This window comes from Phasianus colchicus, chromosome 1, assembly GCF_987193195.1.
Source record: "Phasianus colchicus chromosome 1, bPhaCol1.hap1.1, whole genome shotgun sequence".
Lineage (NCBI taxonomy): Eukaryota > Metazoa > Chordata > Aves > Galliformes > Phasianidae > Phasianus > Phasianus colchicus.
The window spans coordinates 66136501-66158043 of NC_143436.1; the positions used below are offsets into that span (position 1 = coordinate 66136501).

At 42.0% G+C, this 21543-nt stretch overlaps 1 protein-coding gene across 1 annotated transcript in view; it reads left to right on the forward strand.

Moving 5' to 3' along the window:
* The first annotated feature begins 384 nt into the window (after nucleotides 1-384).
* The window catches only part of BCAT1 (branched chain amino acid transaminase 1), a 65025-nt gene continuing 43866 nt past the window's right edge, over nucleotides 385-21543 (forward strand). The window contains exons 1-2 of the mRNA XM_031597785.2: nucleotides 385-559; nucleotides 20338-20409. Of these exons, the coding sequence (XP_031453645.1) occupies nucleotides 554-559; nucleotides 20338-20409 (78 nt within the window). The 5' untranslated portion in view covers nucleotides 385-553. The remainder of the gene's footprint in view (nucleotides 560-20337; nucleotides 20410-21543) is intronic.

Below are 21543 nucleotides of genomic sequence, written 5' to 3' on the forward strand. Positions count from 1 at the left end.
CCGCAGGGCGCACCCTGGGACGCGTGGCGATGCCGTCTGGCTGCAACCAAGGCGGGCCCGTGGCTCTTTGCGGGGTTCCCCGCCGGTGGGAAGCGGAAGGCCGGGGGAGCTGCCGCGCGATGCCGGCTGCGAGGTGCTCGTTGTCAGCGCGAGCGGGAGGAAATGACTCAGAGCGCGAATTTCTCAGTGCTTGCTAAGGGAGAAGGGACAAAACGACGGCGCTGCCCTCGGCACACGCGTCCATCCCGCCGCTCGGCTGCCTGCCCTCGGTGAGCGCCGCGGGACCGGGCCGGGCGGGGCGGCCGGGAGGTGTGCGCGCCTGAGGCGGCAGCGAGGCGGGGCGGTCGCGGCCCCTCGCCGCTCTCCAGCGCCCGCCGCCGCGCGCGCCTCCCTCCCTCCCTCCGCCCGCTGATGCAATCGGAGCCCGCGAGCGGCGGCGGCGGCCCCGGCAGCAGCAGCAGTCCCGGCCCCGGCGGAGATCGTGTGGGGATCGGGCGGCGCGCGGTCCGCATCGCATCGCATCGCGCGGGGAGCGGCGCCGTTCGGCGGCACCATGAAGGTAAGCGGGACCGCTTCTCCGCGATCCCTCCGTCCATCCTGCGGGAGATACGGAGTGGCAGAGGGACTTTCCTCGGCGAACAAAGGAAGCGGTGGTTTTACGTTTCTGACGCTCTGATGTTGCTTTGCGGAGGAGAATTCTGTCCCCGAGATTGATCGTTGGAGACTCGGCGGCAGGATGCGGCGTGGCTCGCTTTCCGCGCTGTTTCATTGCGGGCAGCGTACGTGGAAAAGAAATACCGAGTAAGGAGAGGGGGAGGGAGAGCGTGTCATTCCTCCGGGGTATTCCTTACACTTTATTTGTACCGTGGGACGCTTAATGACTGAAAATAAGAGAACCATCGAGGGCACGATCTGCCGGCAGGCACTGCGCCTTCGTATGCCCACGAGGTCTTTATGGGTCTCGGGTCTGCCCTGGTACTAAAATAGAGCACGGGTAAAACCCAGTGACGTGTTCAGAGGTTTTGAGTAATTTCGGGGACGGCTTCAGATAACGGAAGAGCTGTTGGGAGTGAACGCTAACGTGAGAGATGAGAATCTGTGGGAACTCTTCTTTTACCAGTCATGCTTATGTTCTGCTTAGCGAGGCTGATCTGAAGATTAAATGGAAGCCTTGCTTGTCAAGGCAAAGGGCATGGAGGTGGCAGGGTGCTTCCCACACCCAGGGAACATCACAGCTCCTTTACATCCTGCGGGGCAGCTTCACCAACGGAAGTCCTTGGGTTTTGAAGGAGGTCTGTGCTGGGCTGACTGTGAACTTCACAGCTGCAGCCTGCTCCCAAAGTTAGCAGGTGAGGAGAACAAGACTGGCTTATTTGCTGTCCTTGGTTAGCTCTAACAGATGGAATGTGGGTACAACAGGTATGTGACTAGCAGGGATCTCCAGCTCTGTTTTGCTGCTGCTGACAGGCGTCACTCTCATCCCACCTGAGGGCTTGCTAGCATTGCTCTTCCATGGGTGGTTCTGGCAGTGATGCAACCTACCAACAATGGCAGGTCTGGAGCAGGTGAGTGCTTTGGAGGAACCTGAGAAGCCCTGATGAGTCCCACTTTCTGCAATTGGAGAGAGTGGTGGACCAATGGTAGCAGAAAAGTGATCTGGAACTGCTCAGGGAAAACTCCCAAGTAGCTTCTCCCTGCCAGAATGTGCTGGGCCAGAATACAAGCCTGCCAAAGAGTGAGACATGTCACATTTTATACCTCTTGTGTTGTTGCACTTGCTGTGTGTCGAGGAAAGAGGGATTGATCCTGTTTTTTTGGGGCATTATCCAGCACCTGACAGTAATGTTAATGGCACACCCATGCAAAAAAACAAGTAGCAAACAAGCCATAGACCTGCTTGCTTTTTCACAGCAGTGCTAACTGTGCTATGTATTTTTACTGTGGAAAATACAATGTGAAGCAACAGCCACAGCAGAAAAAGATTTGTACAGTCCATCACTCTCAAGTCGTGTAGCCTTGGGCAAGTCAGCTCTGTCTGAGCCCTTTACCCTTTATTTGCCTCGTCTGTTCAGACTGCAAGCTCTTCAGGGCTATGGCTGTCAGTGTGTATTTGTAAAGCATACATCAAAGGTGCAGAAAATTACCATTTGACTATTAGTATGTTCTTGGTTCTTGAAAAAGAAAACTGAAAAAACCCAACCCAGTACATTTATAAAGGTACCAGTAAACAACAGCATTATTACAACTGCTAATCCTTTCGCCTCCTTATTTATCATTTCCTTTCTTTAGTCCCATCCATTCCTTTCTCCATTTCCATCCTTAACTCTCTCTTTCAGTCCTGCTTGAAGGAATCTTATGTATAAGAAATGAACTGTGCTGATGGTTTCTGCAGCGCTGCCTTGTCCACTTATTGCACTGATTGTTGCTGACAGGCCTAGTTCTCCTAGCACTGTGCAATCCAGTGGATGCTCTGATTTTTTCCATAGAAACTGAGTGTTGAAATCTGCTACAAAGTCACATGCAAAACAGAAGATTACAAAATTAGAGGACAGCTTTAACACAGTTGTTATCTTGCTAAATTGTGGGTGAGTAGTAGGTTTGAAGCAAGGACCTCTATTGCTGATGATAGAATGAAGGAACTAAAGGGTTAGCTCTGTTTACAGAATTTGCACAATTTGCCTTCGTAGGCCATGCTCCTGGGAACTGGTGTCTTCATGTCACTACAGTGACATACCGTGCATCCTACAATGCTAGATAGTCTCACAGAACCATAGAATGATTCAAGTTGGATGGGCCCTTAAAGACCATTCAGTTCCAACCCCTTGCCATGAGCAGGGCTGCCAACCACCAGACCAGGCTATCAAGAGACCCATCCAGCCTGGCCTTTAATGCATCCAGGGATGGGACATCCGCAGCCTTTCTGGGAACCTGTTCCAGTTCCTCACCACCCTCACAGTGAGGAGTTTCCCACTAACATCTAATCTAAATCTCATCTCTTTCTTAAAACCATTCCCCCTTGTCCTGTCACTATCTGCCATTGTAAAAAGTTGGTCTCCATCTTGTTCCTAAGCTCCCTGTAAGTAGTGGAAGGCCACCACAAAGTGTCCTTAAAGCCGTCTCCTGACTGAACAAGCCCAGCTCCTTCAGCCTTTCTTCACAGGAGAGGTGCTCCAGCCCTCTGATCATCTTTGCAGCCTCCCCAGGACCTGCTCCAACAACTCCACGTCTTTCTTGTGCTGAGTGCCCCAGGCCTGAATGAAGTACTCCAGATGAGGCCTCATGAGGACAGAGCAGACAGCAACAATCACCTCCCTCTCCCTGCTGGCCACCCTTCTTTTGATGCAGCCTAGGACACAGTTGGCCTTCTGTGATGCAGGTGTGCACTGCTGGCTCCAGTCCAACTTTTCGACCACCAGGAGCCCCAAGTCCTTCTCAGGGCTGCCTCAATGAGTTTTTCTCCCAGTCTATACACATAGATGGGATTGTAGCAACCCAAGTGCAATACCTTGCACTTGGCCTTTTTGAACCTCATTAGGTTCTCCTGGGCTCACTTCTCAAGCTAGTCCACGTCCCTTTGGATGTCATCCCTTCCTTCTTTGGTAAAAAATAAATAAATAAATAAATAAAAATTGTATGTATATATTTAGTCCACATGTGAGCCACACACACAGGCCACGAGCCAGCCGCATGCAAGCCATGCACCAAGCATTCAAGCCACTCCATACTGATTGTGACATCTGATAATAAATCATGGGTTCTCAACTGTCTCGATGGCTGTGATGTAGAGATTAAATGTGTGACCTTTTCCTTAAATGTCTAAATTCTGGCGATACTTAGGCATAAATCAAAGTAGTGCGTGACCATAATTTGTTAGTCACTGATACGCCTGCAATTTGATATCTCTACGTTTTACATTGCGGTTAAATGAATGGGTGGTCCCATTTACCTTGGAAACAATTTTATTACTTTATGACTTTGTCCATTAAAAGGGCAGGTAGCGTTACCTCATAGAAAAGAGCACCTGTTGTAGAATGACAATTTAGCAAATGTTACCATATGCTCCTGCAAATGAAAATCCAGTGTTATGCTTATGGGAAGGCATTTAATGTTGCCCGTTGGTGTGTACTAAATAATCTGAAGGAGTTGGTTTCAGTTGTTTAATTCATGTTGCCCTTAACACAATCAAGAAGTTTTACCTATCTGCTTTTTGTACATCTTGGCCCATAGTTTATTATTGTTTCTACAAACTAATGTCATAATGCCCTACAAGAGAGTTGCTCATTTACTTTTCTTCCCTTGAGGACTGAAGTTTGATCCAAGTTTTATTTTGGAATATACCCCATGCATTAATGAAGTGCACCATGTGATTTCTTGGTAGGTACACAGCTACTGCTTATTCAGTTTCCTTGGTAGAGCATTTCAAACACCATTTGAAAAAGCGCTCACTGTAAGCACAGAAGATAGACTGTTTTTTTCTGGCTTATGAGTGAGGTTTAATTCCATCAGGTGCTAACGTTCACTGAGATCAAGGCCACACAAACCATATATGCTTGTTTAATTATTAGGTTGTTGTCTTACAGGTCATCACTTCTGTAATAAATACTTGAATTTGTGTTATCCTTACAGAGAATTACCTTTTTAAACTTTGATGTTGAAGGGCTGAGAGGACTGAACTTCTTCAGTCAGAAGAAGAGACTTTGGGAAGACCTAACAGCTCCCTTTCAGAATCTCTAAGGAAGTGAAGAGATGGAGCTGGGCTCAGCAATGATAGATGGCAGGAGAACAAGTGACTACAGCTTAAACTGAAACAAAAGAGACTTGGGATAGAAAATACTCTGCCCATAATGAGAGTCAAGCAGTAGAATGGGTTGCCAAGAGAACTATGGTCTCCATCCTTGGGTCTCTCAAAACCCAGCTAGCTAAAGCCCTGAGAACACTCATGTGAGCTCAGAGCAGAGTCAATTCTGGGAGCGTTGGACAAGCGATCTCTATAATCAGGTCTTGCTGTGATGTTGGGCTCTGGAAGGAGTTCCTCAGTAGAAAAGCTTATGAACTGAGAGATACATATATTTTTTAATCCAGTCTTAGTCTTTCACACAGTAGTTCAGGTCAGTACATGTTTCTCCAGGGCTCTACTTGCTAGCCTTTTCATCGTTTATCTCTGCACATAGATGGTCTTGAAAGTCACCAATATAGACAGATTTTTTTTCAAAAGGTCATTTCTTTAACATGTCAACACAGTAGTAATAATTTGTTCTTCTTTAATACTTCTATTCTCTTCACAAGATTGCTGCCTTATTTGGACCTTTTTTTTTCCCCCAAGGGTCTTATTAGTTTAATTTTAGGATCCATGGTACAATTGATAAGTGCCTGCCACTGAACCAGGGAAGAGGAATGTACCTCTCTCTTATATTCCTAACACCTTTCCTCAAATTACTGTAATTTTTTCCTCCATCAACTTTGAATAGCCAAGGTAGTACTTTTTCATATAAGCAGAATAAATTCTGTTTTTGCTAGATGCTTTTTTATTGCAGCAATTCTGTAAGAAAGAATCATTGTAGGAAATGGCCATAAGAAGGGAAGAAGTATGGCAAAACTTCCAGGAAAGCTGGTACTAATGTTATGGGAACAGCTAAAAGATTCAAAGGTCTTCCTCTTGTGGCTGATTGATTGATTTATTGCTGCTGGCTTTTTAAATGTAACTTCTTGTTGAAAATAAAATAATGACCAAATTATGTGAAGCACTTGAAAGATTAAGAGACCTTGGGTTCTTCAGAGTATGAAATTTAAGCTATTAGATCTTAAATATAATACAAAAATATGCCATATAAAATTGCATTCTTTTACAACAACATAATTAATTCACAAGGCTTTATAAAACTGCCCATCATTATACAATATGTAGAAAATTGCATGAAGTTCACTTGAAAGTAGCAGTAATAGTATAGTTCCTGTTGAAGTGTGGAGTTTCTCATCCAAATCAAAACAGTAAAACAATAGCTAGCTTTAGTCAAAAGTCAGTCTTTCTGAATCCGGCCCTATGCTGTGGCATTAAACTTGGAGAACAAAACCAAAAAACCCCTTAAAGCTGCTAAAAAGTATTGCCTGAAGCATAGTGGTGAAAGGAATACTGTGGTTGTGTAATGTTGTGAGTGTAACGTGAGCCAAGTTTACTTCTTCCATAGAATGCAGCAGTTGCCACATAGGGCGTTACAGCACACAGTGACTGCACAGGCCTGATTTCTGCCACAGCCGTACAGATCCATGCACACAGAAAAAAAAAAAAAGTTGTTGTATATGCATGCTTATATATTAGAGACACTTATGTGTCATGTATATAGCATTTGCTTTGTTGCTAATTACCTATTGCTAATTACCTATTTAGATGTACATGGGAACTAAATTGCAGACTACCGTAAACTGGATTAACTGTCTTTACAGCAGATCCCCCTCTGTCTTAGCAGCAGTGCAGTTTGGGAGACAAGCGGAAGTAATTTTTCCATCCTAGGAAGTCTCTTGTTTCTGTAAGTGTAAGGGAAGTCCGTTCTGTTGCTCAGCTGTATTGGGTTCGGTTCAACTCTTCTTTCCATATCTTCCTAACTTTTTCTGAATCTGTGTTTTTTTCTAAATGTGATCCTGTGCTGTGGCCCAGTCCGTGGCCATAGCTTAGTTCTCAGCATTTCACAGGGCTCTGCTGAATGCAAAGCCAACTTCTGCAGTCTTTGCCTTTTTTGTATTAACAAGTGTCTGTGCCAGTAGATGATTTGAACATTTATAGGTTGATGCTCTTCTTGAACCCGGAAACAGATCAGTAACATCAGCGTTCATTTCTAGTTCTCCACTGAACTGAAAATGCTGCATTTACAATTGGTTCCTTTCAGTTCCTCTTTTAAGTGGTTCTCACACAGCCAGTGATGTTTTCCTCTTGTCAGTTGGCCAAAATACTTATTGTGAAAGATGCATGAAATTAATGTTCTGTTCTGCCATTCCTAAGTGAGCTGGATTCCAGCAGGACAAATCAGATCCCATTTTGAAAGTCTTTTAAGATACCTTTGACTTTCATAAATTCAGAAGTAATGGAGACATTCCAAGTCAAGAGCACTGATACTGATGTAGGTTGGACAAAATCCTTGTTTCCAGGAGTTGTTATAATAAGTCATTTATCAATTTATAGCATGGGAAATCGATTGTTGATACAAATGTTACAGATCATAAGAGGACAAGCCTAAAATAATTCCAATAAAAAGAATAAGTCTTCTTACCTTTGAAATATTAAGAAATGGAACTAGTACTAAAGTTATTTTTTCTAATAGAAGCTTTATCACTCTCAACTTGTGATGACCATGCCATAGTTTTGGCAAAGGGCTGGTTGCTTTGTGTTCCTAATGTGAGCTTAATGCTGACACCTCTACTAATACCTCATCTGTGACCAGACTGTTTCAAGGACACTTTTAATGTGCTGAGTGTTATTTTGTTCTCGAGTTTCTCTGGGCACAATCCAGTTTGCTCTGGGCACTGTCAAAAAATAATAAGTGATTTCAGATGAAGTACTTGCTCAGAGGGTGTTTAGAAAGGACATGTAGGGTAACCTTGTTGCTAAAGCATTACAGCTAGTGCTATGAAGCAAGATTCTTCCATGTCTTTGAGTTGTTACACAGAGGAATATGTACTTAACAGGTGGAGTATCTGACTTCTCTCTAGTCGAGAAGATTTTTACTTCTTTTGAGCTGACATCATCAATGAAATCATCTTTTTGTGGCTTTCTTATGGTGTTCATTTTGTGTTTTTCCACGTTCAAGCACTGTAGTTTTGCCTTTTCCGGATTGTTATAATCTTCTGTATGACAATTTACATTTGCTTAGTGCGGTGGGCTACACCTACTGCCTCTTACTGAACTCAAAGACTGTAGAACAAGAGAAGTTCGGAGCATATTCTGAGCTGGGTGCCTATCGTGCAAACACACATTCCCACTCTGCAGGTTGTTGTTGATTTGAATAAGAAAGCAAACATCAGCATAGATACTGTCTTTAAGCATGTTCCCAGGACTTCTCTGTAGGTTAACTCTGTTCCTAGTGCCCTTCATGCGAAAAGAAAGGCTTCAACTTTCTTTCCATTTTGTTTTGTCCTGATAATTGAAAATTTAGTCAGTGTTTGAACACACAGCAGAGGACAATCACAAAGATATAACCCAGGCTTTGTGAATAGCCAAAGAGAGATCTCCCATTCCTACAAACCAGTTATGCCCTGTTTGAAACCCATCTGTACTAGTAGAGACAGGATGTCAGCAGCCATTACCTGTGTGCTCTTACGCAAGAAGCATTAGCTTCAAGTGAGGAGTGCACAGCCAAAACCACATCAATAACTTCTGCTTGTTCTTCCCTGGGAAGAGCTGCAATGGATGTGATGGGTATGTCTGCTTAAGGAAGAGGAGCTGTGGATTCAGTTCCTGGGGAGCTGTGCACGCCCTGTGCCGTCATCTGTCAGCCTCCCCAGGAATTCTCTGAAGCAATCGCCAGCACGTGTTGAGGTGTGCCAACAGGGCAAGCTATGTCTAAATTTTCTACCTGTATAAGAGAGAGATTTCCTTCATTTAAGTGTTCTGGCTATGAAACCACTATTCTTTTGTTAGTCTGTGTTCTTTCTCTGGAACAAGCATAGAATAATTGGAGGCGTTGTGGAGACTAGCCCACCATCAGAATTCAGGAAAAAGCACAGTATTTGAAACATCTTAAGCCAAAGTCTGCTGGATTTCTCTTTTTCAGTTTTTCGGGGGTTCTGAGGTTTAGCTTTCATTGTGCATCTCGCATACCTCAATCCACTGCAAGCTTTGACATTTCAATCCAGGGTCTTCCTGCAGCATGTGGCAGAGCAGAGATGCAGGTGTTTGCAGTTCTGCCTGCAAGCCCAAACCAGGGCCTCTGCTCAGCTATTTCAAAAGACCACTCAGGTGCCTAAGGAGGCAGAGTAATAACAAATTCTCCTCTGACTAGATGTGTGGTTTTGAACTCATTCAGATCCCAGGTGAGATAGCTGCTGCTATGCTTTATCAGCTTCATCTGCTGGACATACAACAGCTAAACAAACTGCTTGGGGAACAAGGAATGGGTAACAACTGCACCACAAGGTTAATGCAATTCAGAAATCATGCTTCTCATGCTTTTGCACCGGTGGTATTCGATACTCGGTGATGAATTAAATAGGCTGTGCAAAGTTATCAGGGCAAGATGTGATATCAAGCCAGCATATGTCTGCCCTTTACAGACCAGCAACCACACGCGCTGTTGCATAACATTTTATTGTGCTTAGAGTTACTCAAAAGCCAGCTGCATAAGTTACTGGTTTATTATTTCTAGTGGGAGTGTATGCAGTATTTAAAAAGTTGCTCCAAGAGTTTTGTTTGTTTTTTTTTTAATTATTTCCCCAAAGCTTCTGTTTTCAGTGTGGTATTCATCATTGCTCAGTGTCTTACATAAACCTTTATTCCAGTGCAAAATGGACTTAAATGGGACACGGTCTAAGCACTCAGAGAATAGCTACAAATGACCCTTATACAGGCCAGCGATTCAGGCCAGACCCTGTATTTCTTTTGATTCCTCGGTAGTTATATGCAGCCTGGAAAAACAGGATCGTGACCTTAAGAACAGGATTTCGTCTGCTGGATTTTTCTTTAATCATGTCAGTTCTCATATTGGAATTCATTGCTGTATCTGCTGTGTGTTTTTTTTTTTTTTTTTCTTTTTTTCTTCTTTTTTTTTTTTTTGGTCGCTTGTTTTTCCACCCTTACAGTCTACAATGATTTATTTTCAAGTCGCAGAAGCTTTGGTCTCCCCCACTAAATTATCTGTTTCCAGTCCTGTACCCTCAGTAGCTCTTCAGACAATGAATTTGTTTGTTTCCTCTGTGAATGCATTCATCTTATTCACATTATCGTTTGGTAATTACATCAAGCCACTTGCTCTGGTAATCAGCTGCAAGATCTGTGTGTATTTTCTACCATCAGAGAACTCATAAATAGATTTTAAGCTGTATTTCATGCATCTTTAAATCAGAGCTGTACTTGACCTTTACAGCTGTACGAGTATACAAAACATGGGCAGTACAATTTATGCTGGATCCCTGAGGAAAATAAGCAGAATAAATTTCAGTATGCTTAGGCTCATCTTTGCTAGTATAACAGTGTAGTTAATATATCCCATAGATCCGATCAGTATTACTATTAAATCTTATGGCGCTAATTTAATACCTGGCGGTGTGGAGAGATGATTAAAGGAGAATACTAGAGGAAAGTTAATTAACACAAGTTTCTTCGTGGTTAAGAGCAAAGCTCTTCAACTGTGGTAGCGAAGAGTATAAGGCCAAAAAGATCCAGCTGGCTGCTTTAATATGCTTTTCCTTATGCCATTCTAGCAAACAATGCACTCGTTAAAAACCTAATTAATGCTAGAGCAGGCAAACAAACCAACAAAAGAGGCACTTAGAGGCACTGTTCATAGGAGTTAGAGATGGAAGAGATCCATTAGGTCATCTGCCTATTCTCATAACAGGAGAATAGGGCTGTTTTCTGCAATCAGAAGAAGGTAGTGAACTGAGAAAGGGGGTGAGGAGACGGAGAAGAGGAAATGGTTCTGAAGACCGATAGCAACAGGAGGGTCACAGGAAGGAAAACCAGCAAGGATGGGTTGGGCTTAGAAAACAAGGTTAAAGCAGATTGCATTTGGAGGTTATTTGCAAAGAGGATTTCTTTTGAGTGCTTACCTGTTTCTGTAAAGAAAGTAGGATTGTAGGGTGTGCAGATCATGTATCAGGACAGCACTAACCACTGAAAAAGGGTCACTGAACACAGATGTACAGCAGCTTTGTGTTCTGTATTGAATTGTGTTGATGGTAGGCTTTCCATACTTCCCAAACAGGAATGATCACTCCGTGTTGCATAATTTACAGCTCATTTTGTTAATTTTCTGAAGTATGTGGTAATTTTATCCTGAAGATTAATAGATCCCTACTCAGGTTCTGCTATCTAATCTGTGAGTTTATAGATTATATTAATTTACAAGTTATTTTGTATTTCAGTTGAACTCTTTTCTTTCCACTAGCCTTCTTGATAAACCAGTTTGTCAAGCATGCATTTTTTTGGAGCTGCAGAAGTAGTTCTCCTTCACCTTGGGTAGTCTTCCTGCCTTTCAGGTGAACAGATGCAAACTTTCTTGTACAATGAACTGGGCATTACTGAGCTCATCCAAATATTAATTTAAGCACTGAGTCAAAGAACTGGCATTCTCTCCTAGACAGGTTTCTCCTGAAAGTGCTGACAGCAGTGACTCTACATTGGCAACATACTCTTGCTTTTATTTAATCTCATGACACCAAATTAATCTGCTTTTAGAATTGTGACATAGTTAGTAATGTTACTAAATATGACTCTTGGATAGATTATCCAAATATTTCCATTGTTTTCTGGTCACTGTTTTTAGGTTTTTCTAGCCAATAAGTTGTGTTCAAACAATCCCAATTATTTTATTTAAACATAATAAAAACAGTGGCACTTGTTTTGAGAGAAACACATTTCAGTTTATTTAAGCTACTTAAAATACTTTCTATTAAAGCAAACAAAATACTCAAGCCAGAAGATAAGCGCCTGCATAGTCTTTTGGAGTACTTTAATGATAATGTATTTAAATTCAACCTTAATTTGTATAGTGCAGCTGTCTTGATTAAAAAAAAATACTTGTACGTTCTAAGTTCTGATACTCTCACACTAATGCAAAATCATAAAGATCATCATTAAATTGTGTGGAAGCTTTATTCTTCTGCTCTACTGGATGCCTCGTATCCAATGTTATTACACTGTGTTACCAACATTAGTGCCAGCTCAAGGAGTAGGATTGAAAGCAGCAATGGTGAAGTGATAACACTCAGCTAACAAGACATCAGTGCAGATATGTCAGATAAGAATACTCCTTTTCCATTCCTTTACTTGGAAGTGCAGAAAGCAACGCAAACAGGAATTCTTGGTTAACTAAGTAAAAAGCTAAGCACTGAAATTGCCCATGCTGAATTGTCTGATTTTTTGTTTGGTTGGATTTTAGTGGGTTTTTTTTTGTTTGTTTGTTTTGGTTTTTTTTGCTTGAGACACATCAATGGAGCTGCTCTGGGATTTGTGCTGTATGTGTTCTTTGAATACATTATTGAAGACTGTCAAGCCAAGAATGCTCCAATCTAAGATACCTCAAAGGTATCTGTTTGGCTTGATATGTGGTTAAGAATTAGTCTTCTTGCTCCTTCTGTCTTGTTGATTTTGAAAAGTGTAGATTTAAAAGAAGTTGCGAGAAAAAGCTTCTCTATGGTAGCATGTAGTAAGATATGCTATCATGTAAATGACTCAGCCTGATGAACCTACATGGTGATACTAGCCTAGTAACACACACCTGTGCATGTTCACGTACATACATAAGACATAAAGACACTTAAAAAATATTTTTATATCATGCAGCTGTCTTATGACAGCTGAGGTAAACATGCCTGGCTGTTAGATTCCATGAATGAGCATCCCCATGCTCTGGAAGTCTTTAATCATGGTCATTAAGTAAATATCTTTTTAGTTGATATTAAAAATGGTATTATGTGACTCAGTCCTACAGTATTATCCAGAATTTCTCTATCTGAAAGTGAATGGATCTTTTGTTCAGAGCTATGAGCATCGTTAATGTTGTTTGTTGTTGTTTTGGGGTTTTATTTCCCTGCAAATTCATCTTCTGTGTGTTGTGGCTGCCAAATCATGTTAGCATTTCCTGGGGGTAGATGAAAACAGTTTTAAAGAGACAGAGACACACTGTATGACTGTAGCAATACACAGAATGTGTGTCATTTCTGTGTGTTGGACTCTTTTACATCTGGAATGGAAGGAAAACTCCAATGTTTATAGCTCTGAATGCAGGAGTACCTGTCATCAGATGCTTGATTTGGCTTGCCTTGCATTAAATTTATTGATCTACTAGATTTCTGGAATCTGATAAGTATTTTAATTTCATTGTTCTCACTGTGTAAATCAGAGCATGAAAGATTTCTTAGACACTTAATAACCAGAAGCAAGCAAGGGGAAAAGCAATCAGACAATGTTTTAGCTTGGAGAAATGTCTCAGAAAGGTCTTTATTGAAAACTGTTTCTCATATGACATTTGACTGAGAAGAATGTTCTTTTCCATCTTCACTGGGGCCTGATGACAGTACAGGACTGTACTTGCTTCTGAATTTCCCTGCATGGCAGGAGATGGGGTCACCTTTGCAGAAGGAACTGGACACAGCTGCAGCTGTGTATCACTGGCTTATTTGCTTCTTTGTCTTCTTGCCTTCCATGATGAGCCAAGAGCTGCCAACAAATGACTACCTCCAGTTACTTCCTAGGCAGCAGCATGTTCGGTTTCTGGTGTCCTTGTCCCTGGCAGTCCTCTGTCCTGGAGGCTGGTGCTGTTGATGAAATTCTGACCCTGCAGAGATGTTGGAGTTGCCTGTGGGCTGACTTGGACACGCTGAGTTGATTTGTCGATATTTACAGTGGTTTTTGCACAGAATTTGAGATTAAATGCTTGCAATCATTTTATCAAGAAAGCTGATCTAATTCTTGGTATCTTCCATTTTTGTAATTCTGGGGAAAGACTAGTAGCTCTGAGAACACTGCTGAAGACAGAAATGAACAGTGATGAAGATTGGCAACACATGAGCTCAGTGGGGAGGTGGAACCAAAAAGATGATGAAAGAGTTTATGAAACTGCAGGTCTTGAGCTGTTTGCAAAAGCTGCCAGTAAGAATTTCCTAGCTGAAAATGTGAACTTTATAGAAGTTGCAAGCAATATATTTATTTGCTCCTGCCTTCCACTTAGGAAAGTTTTCTCTTCCCCAGTGGTGAGAAGAGTTAGCAAACATCATGGAAAAATAAGCACAGTACCGAGAAAAGAATCCTGTTTCTTTCAAAAAAAGATAAAGTACATATTGAGGCAATTTTTTTTTTTTTTTTTTTTTTTTTTTTTTTTTTGGTGAACGAGTGCCAGTTTTTTAATTAAATGATGTGTAATACACTGCAGGCTAAGGAAGTGCTATTTGCAGCTTGAGTTGAAAGTGAAGAGGCTTCTCGTCATCTTCAGTTCTTATTTCATAACTGAGAACTAGACTATGGGATAAGGGGATAGCTAAATCCTAAGAACAACAGTTTGATACCACCCCAGTTTATAAAGTGATCCTAAATGAGAATGTTGTCATAGATTCTACCACTGGGTCTCAAAAGCCACCTAGTGTGAGGGAGTAGGAGGAACTTGGACTCATGTGGTCTGGGTCTAGGAGTGTTTAGGCAGAAGATCCTTTCAGCTAGAAGTCTGGTAACCTGACTGCATAAAAAAAGTAGATTCTCAGATTTGAAGAAGCCATGAGTAGCAGGAGGACACCATAAAAGATGAGCATAACTAGAGACATGGAAAAATTGAAATAGTGAAGTTGATTGCAAGTCAGTATTTTGGTTACAGGGTCTCATGTCTGTAACAGCTGAGAGGCTTTGATTGGAACATCCTAATGCTAAAAGATATTGGAAACTCTTATGTGTGATGCGGTCTGAGGACCAAATGCAAGGAGTGAATGTTTGGGTTTGGAGACGATCTAACAGGTGAAAACTTTTGAGTATGAAAAATGCTGATAAGTGTTACACAGGAACAACAGTTCTTTGCATGTTGGAATGAGACTAATGCCTATAATCATAGAATCATGCAATGTCTTGTGTTGGAAGGGACCACTAAGATCATCCAGTTCAACCTCCCTGCCATGGGCAGGACTGCCATCCACCAGTTCAGGCTGCCCAGGGCCCCATCCAACCTGACCTTGAGCACCTCCAGGGATGAGACATCCACAGCTTCACCGAGTAGCCTGTGACAGGATCTCACCACCCTCTGAGTAAAAAATTTCTTCCCAACATCCAACCTAAATTTCCCTTTCTTTTAGTTTAAAAGAACAACTACATATGGCATGAAGAAAATGTTGCCAGCTGTGTTCAGCTCTACAATTTTATGTGACACCTGAGGAAGTACCTTCATCCTTGTGTAATGCCTTGATACTTTGGGCTGATACAGGTTTTACAGAGCTGAATCACTTTTGAGGAGACATTGACCCAGTGGTTTAAATGTATCTTTAGGATAACATCAGTGTTGTAAGGGATGCAGTTTTAAATTTACCATGCTATTAAACACAAAGGGCAAATTTATGCTTGGCACATCTCTCTTGGCAATGTTGGCACTAAACCAGGGAGCAATTTTCTCTATTGTATTTAACAACATGTTTTATATTTAAAAGCCATGCATAGAGCCATTAAAATATGACTCCATCTATTAGAAAGCAATTGTGGTATGCCTTTCTACTACTGTGGGATTAACTCAATATAATCTCAGTGTGGTTAACAAAGGCAATTAGCTACTTGCTTTAAATGTAAGTTAAATCTGTGAAACAGAATGACTTAATGGAAAATGGGATTGGCCCCATGGCACATGCTCAAAAAATGAGCTGTTGACTTCATTGAGTTCAGTGAGAGCTGTGAACTAAATGGCACCTTAAAGACTGAGCCCCTGCAGACCATTCCCATAGGCAATCCACGCTTGAAATTCACCTACAAGCTTTGTATATTTTCAAAGATAAAAGAGAAGATGACACAACATGCAGTTGCTGTCCCTTCTGTGAAGGTGACTTTGTGAAGCAGAGATGGGAAGAAACTGAAAAATCAGGACTGAGTACTTGTCCATGATTGCTATTGCCGATAATTATTAGAAAATCCAATTTTATGTACTAGATATTAGACAGATGTCACAAATGAAGCTAAGGCTACTGGAGAAGTATGTGCTTATCCTGCTGGCAGTTGATGTAAGCACAGCCTCCATTCTGATTCACTGCAGCGCAAATAAAATTCAGTTGGCTTAATTAGTCCTATCTTAGTAGTAAGTCCCATCTTAATAGTTTGATCTCCTATGATAAGGTCACCTGCTTAATGGATTAATGGAAGGCTGTAGATGTAATCTTTCTGGATTTTAATGAGGTCTTTGATAGTATTCATGCATCTTTCTTGACAAATTGTCCATCTAGGAGAGCTCATGAACAAGCTCACACCATGCTGGGTGATCAGCTGGCTGAATGGTAGAGCTCAGAGGATTGTAGTGAATGGGGCTGCATCTGCTTGGTGGTGGTTCACCAAGATGTTCTAGAGCCAGTCCTGTTCAACATTTTTATCAGTGATCTGTATGCAGAAATGAAGTGCATTCTCAGGAAGTTGGATGATGACACTGATCTCGGAGGTGCTGTTGAATTCCTGGAGGAACAAGAGGGTATTTCTTGAAATTAATAGTTGATATTTTGTTGTTATTTATGTATCTCTACAGATAAGAATCTAGAGCTTGGTTCTTGCAGAAAATCAATAAATTGATATTAGAACCATTGCTTCTACTTCCTTTTGAGAGATAAAATTCAATCTGAGATTTCACCATTAGAATAAGTGAATGAATGACTAAAAGAACATGACAACTAAAAAGGTTTATTATTAAAACATTTGATTTCCAAAGCCGTTAAATAAATAAAAACCTGACAACAGAGAAAGTTTATTACTCAAACATCTTTCCAGAACTATCTATGACCTCTCAACTTATGAACCCTGTAAGTGGTGCTGCTGTTCCCGCTGTCTGCAGTGGGTTCTGTGCTAGGGTGCCCAGCCCATCATCTGCACATGCCCTGTGAGAGCTGCAGGTGCAATTTGGGCAGTATGGGACTGCCCATAAGGTGACAATCAGCATGGCTTGCCAGTGTTGCTGTTGCAAAGGATGAGGTAAGGAGAGGCAGGGCTCAAGGAGCATGCAGCTTTGGTGCTTGTGAGTGCCAGGAGATTCCTGCTGCGGTGGGCCAATTGTAAAATTGGGTACTGTGTAAGATGGAGGAGCACAGAATTGCACCCAAGGTCTGGCTGCTACTTGGTGGCAGGAGGGATGGGGCCACAATATGGCACTCTATCCTTTCTGCTGCTGCAGCAGGGTATGGCAGGGTTGGAGCAGTGCTGGATTGGGTGGTGGCTTCCTCATGGTGCTTCAGTGCCACTGTCTCTGTGCTTTCTTCCTTTGCCTTTGCCAGCAGGCTTTTCTCTTGCTCAGCAGCTGCTCTCTGCAAGGATTGGTACCTGGTCTGCTCCTCAAGTGGCTGTATACTTCAAATCTCCCTGCAGGGCACCTCTTATCTCTTCAGGGCTACTCTTTGCTTGCCATGTTCAAGTGGTTGAGGACCACCTCTTTTGAAGCATGGGTGATAGTAGAAAAGTAACTAAAAATGTGAAAGAGAAGAGTTAGTTGCTATCAATATGGGATTAAAGGACGGTAAGATCTAGGAACTAAGACTCTTCTGAAGACCAACTTGTGTATTAAAAAGGTCCGTCAGTCAGTTTAATCCTACAGCTTAGGCTGACTGAAACAAGATATGTTGCAAATTTATTGTAATAAATAAGCTCATAATATCCCAATTTATCTTTCTGTTCCATGCATTCAAACTTGAATATAACTCAAACCCGTTTTATCCGTGTTTCTACTACTTAGCAATGCTACCTCTAAAATACTTGAAAACAACCAGAGAAAGAAATAAAGATCAAAACATGGACTGTCATCCTCATCTCCTCTATTACCAAGGCTTATCTTATTGCAACTCCACCCTTCCCACCTGAATACTGAGTAGGTTTGTGTGTGGAGCCACTAATGTATCCATCTGTGAGCAGCAAATATGTTTTCCTTGCAGAGATTCAGAAATGGAGATCTTTTGCAGTCACATTGTGTTTTGGTGAATCTATACAGATTAAGTTTCTCTTTCCAATGAAACTGTTCTAATCTAACCGATCAGCAGAATATGTAGCTGTTATAAACTGGTGGTACTGTGGAAGTCTACTGTGACTATACCACTGAATTTGGAGGTATGTGAAGAAACAGGGGGATGTTAAGGACCTGTTAATACAGTGCTTAGTTCAGACTGTCCTGAATGTGAGTAATACTTTAGTTATAAAACAGTCCAACTCTAAATGCCGTTGAGCGGACTCTACCAAAAAGGCCTGCCTTTCTGGAGAATCACCTTTATGCTTTTCAGTTTTGGGCCCCTCACTACAAAAAAGACATTGAGGCCCTGGAGCGTGTCCAGAGAAGGGCAACGAAACTGGTGAGGGGTCTGGAGCACAAGTCTTATGAGGAGCGGCTGAGGGAGCTGGGATTGTTTAGTTTGGAGAAGAGGAGGCTCAGGGGAGACCTCATTGCACTCTACAACCTCCTGAAGGGAGGTTGTAGTGAAGAGGGGTTTGGCCTCTTCTCCCAGGCAACAAACAGGACCCAGGGAAATGGCTGCAAGTTGTACCAGAAGAGGTTTAGGTTAGACTTAAGGAAGAACTTCTTCTCTCGGAGAGTGGTCAGGCACTGGAATGGCCTGCCAAGGGAGGTGGTGGAGTCGCCATCTCTGGCAGTGTTCAAGAGGCGTCTGGACGAGGAGCTGCGAGATATGGGTTAGTGCTTGTGGTAGCAGTGGTAGTGTGAAGACGGTTGGACTAGATGATCTTATAGGTCGTTTCCAACCTTGTGATTCTATGATTCTATGATTCTATGGCAAATGAAACTTTTTTTTATCTTTTTTTTTTTTTCTTTCTTCTTTTTTTTAAGGTTTTAGCAGAAATTATGTTGGTACATCATAAAAGCATTTATGATTTCTTTCAGCAGATTTTCCTTTAGTTAATAAAGAGAACTCTGAAGTTGTGATTGCATGCCTCACTGTAGAAGGTTGGGTGGGAAAAACAAAAAAGAACAACAACAGAGGAACGAAAGGGATGAAGCTGATGATGTGAAAAGTCAGGAGGGACATTATGGCCTCTCTGGGATTTTGGGGACAGACAGAGAAGGAAGTGAGATCTGTAGCTGGGAATTTGATACCGCTCTTTTCTTCTGTCTGCCAAACTCCTACGATCTGCAAAAAGGGAGAAAATCATGCAGTTTGTTTTATGCGTGTCCTGCTTTGCATCCCATGCAGCTACAGCTCCCAGGATGTGGTGGCTGCTGAAGATTCTGGGGACCAGGTCTCCCTGGCACTGCCACCCACCGTGCACCCTTGGAGTGAAGTCTGCTCCCTGGAAAGCCCTTGGGGCACCGATCTCAGACTGACCACAGGTTTCCAGTGTGCTTTTCCTTTAAAGAAATGAACTTTTGACATGGGGCTTCCTGGGCTGGGGCTTCCCAGCTGAGGCACAACGCAGCTGAGGGGTGAGGCTGTCTGAGGCAGCTACCAAGTGATGAGGAGCCCAGACCCTTTTATTGCAGGGCTGATGTGTGTCAGCCTTGGCATCACCATCCCTTAGCGCCTCTGTCCTTCCTCACTCTTTCAGACAGCCCTGTGACCAGCCTGACTGTCCCCATGCCCACCCATCCCTGCCACATCTCAGCATCTAGCTCATCCTTCTGCCACCCTCTCCATCTCATCAGTGGCACTTCCCTCTAGCCATTCTCCACCTTCCCGTTGTGGCCCATCCCCCAGATGTCAAAGAAGCTGCTCAGAAACAAGAAATGCTGTCAAGCTTTATTTGTCTCCTTCTGTGCATGCTGTTGGTTTTAATACCACTGGCAAGGAAGGTGGTCCTTGTGCAGGAGGGCCCACAAAGCCTGATGCTGTGAAAACAGGGTTTTTGTTGTAGATGGATGGGATAGATGGCTTGCACCTCTCCTTCTTAGCCTTCTGTTGCTGAACGGAACAACTGTCACTTCTTTTCTTGCAGTTTTTTATTTTAATGTGATCAGTGGCAGGACAGTGAAGTTCAACATAATAGGTAATTCAAAATACGTATTCTTATAGATGAGCGTTCCTTATCACTGCCTTCATTTAATAAAACCTTTCTCCTCTCTCTTCTGTTCTCCTGGTCAGGCTTTTCTGAGAAAAAGGAAAACCAAATCTTCTGGGATGGATGCCTTAGTAGAGGCAGTGCAGTGCAATGAAAATGTGTAAAAACACAATGTATTTACTCAGCATTGAATGAAAGGTGCATGATATTGTCTATAGCCTTACTGCACTTCAGGTTAATAATCCAATCTAAGATGTTGTCACTCCTACTAAAACTCTGAAATACAGCAAAGTAACACAACTGAAGTAAGACTGTAAACCTGGATGATGGAAACTTATGCTAAGAAACTACAAAGAATGATCTTTCTAATATATTTACTGATAACTCATTCAATACAGTCTCTCTTAAAAAGAATTAATTGAATGTGTATCAACCTTTCTGCAACACACACTGAATTTGATTTGTGTTCCTTCTAGGGCTGTCAGAACAAGTGCATGGCTGGAGGATGTTCAGAGGAAGCAACAAAGCACATGACTGAATCTTTCAAGGTACGTTGTTTGCTAGAACTTGAATACCTGGGGGATTTCAATTGATGGTGTCAGAGAGCATCCACAATGTGGCTGTGACTGTTTTGCAGGTGTTTTTTGCTGTTGTTTTTTTTTTTTAAATATTATAGTTCTGTAAGAAATTCTGTAAGTTTTTTCGTGGTTTTGTTTTGTTTTTTTTTTCCCCGAGACAAAGTCTATGTAACACTTTATTATTTGTTAAACTTTAGCATTATAAACAGTTTTCAAAAGTAGGTTTTTTCCATCTGGTCTCAAAATTGCAGACCTAAGGATCTCAGAAGGACAGTAAAACACACCACAGCTCTGGCATGTTTTCAGCACTCAGCTAGCAAACAGTGCTATGACAGTAAGGAATGCTGAGCAGCTGCCAGGAACTGATGTAAAAATGAATCTATTTTTCTTTAATCTTATGCTTAAAACTGGGCTCAGTTAAGATACCATGGTTTTCCTTTGCCTCCTTACTGAATGTAGTGCTGTTAACTAACAATTAATTTTAGACAGTGTATGGACACAGATGTCAATTTACAATTTTCTGTTGGAAACATAAAGTCCATCAACTTGTCCTTCTGAATTCTACCTTATTCCTCATTCCCTTTTGTTCTCTCATTTATACTTCTCATCTTTATTCCCTCCTCTCATTTATACTTCTCGTCTTTATTCCTTGCATCACACATGTAATTTTTCGTCCCCTTGCTTTGTCTGCTCTACAGTCCTTTAAAAGCCTGATCTATCTTTTGCATGTGTTTAAAAATAATACTCCAAAACTGTTGACCTCTCTTGTGCCTTTTCAGCAGTTCCTTTCCTGTTATTCCTGTTATTGTCAGCAGTACATGAGATGAAATTCTAACAATACACTTTGTAACTGTAACATTCTTCCTGATTTTTTGGGCAGTGTCATGCTGTGTGGTCTTCTGAATTATGCTTAAGTAGTTATTTCCCTTTTAGCTGTCGTGCTTTAGCCAGTATGGAAAATAAATGCTGCAGAATACGTGTTGACCTCCTTGATAAGATTTATTCTGCTGCTAATCTCATCAAAAACAGCAAAGAAAACTTTAGAGCCCATGACTACAGGATTTGGGCATGCAGCAACGTGCCATCTAATTTTTTTCCCCTTTT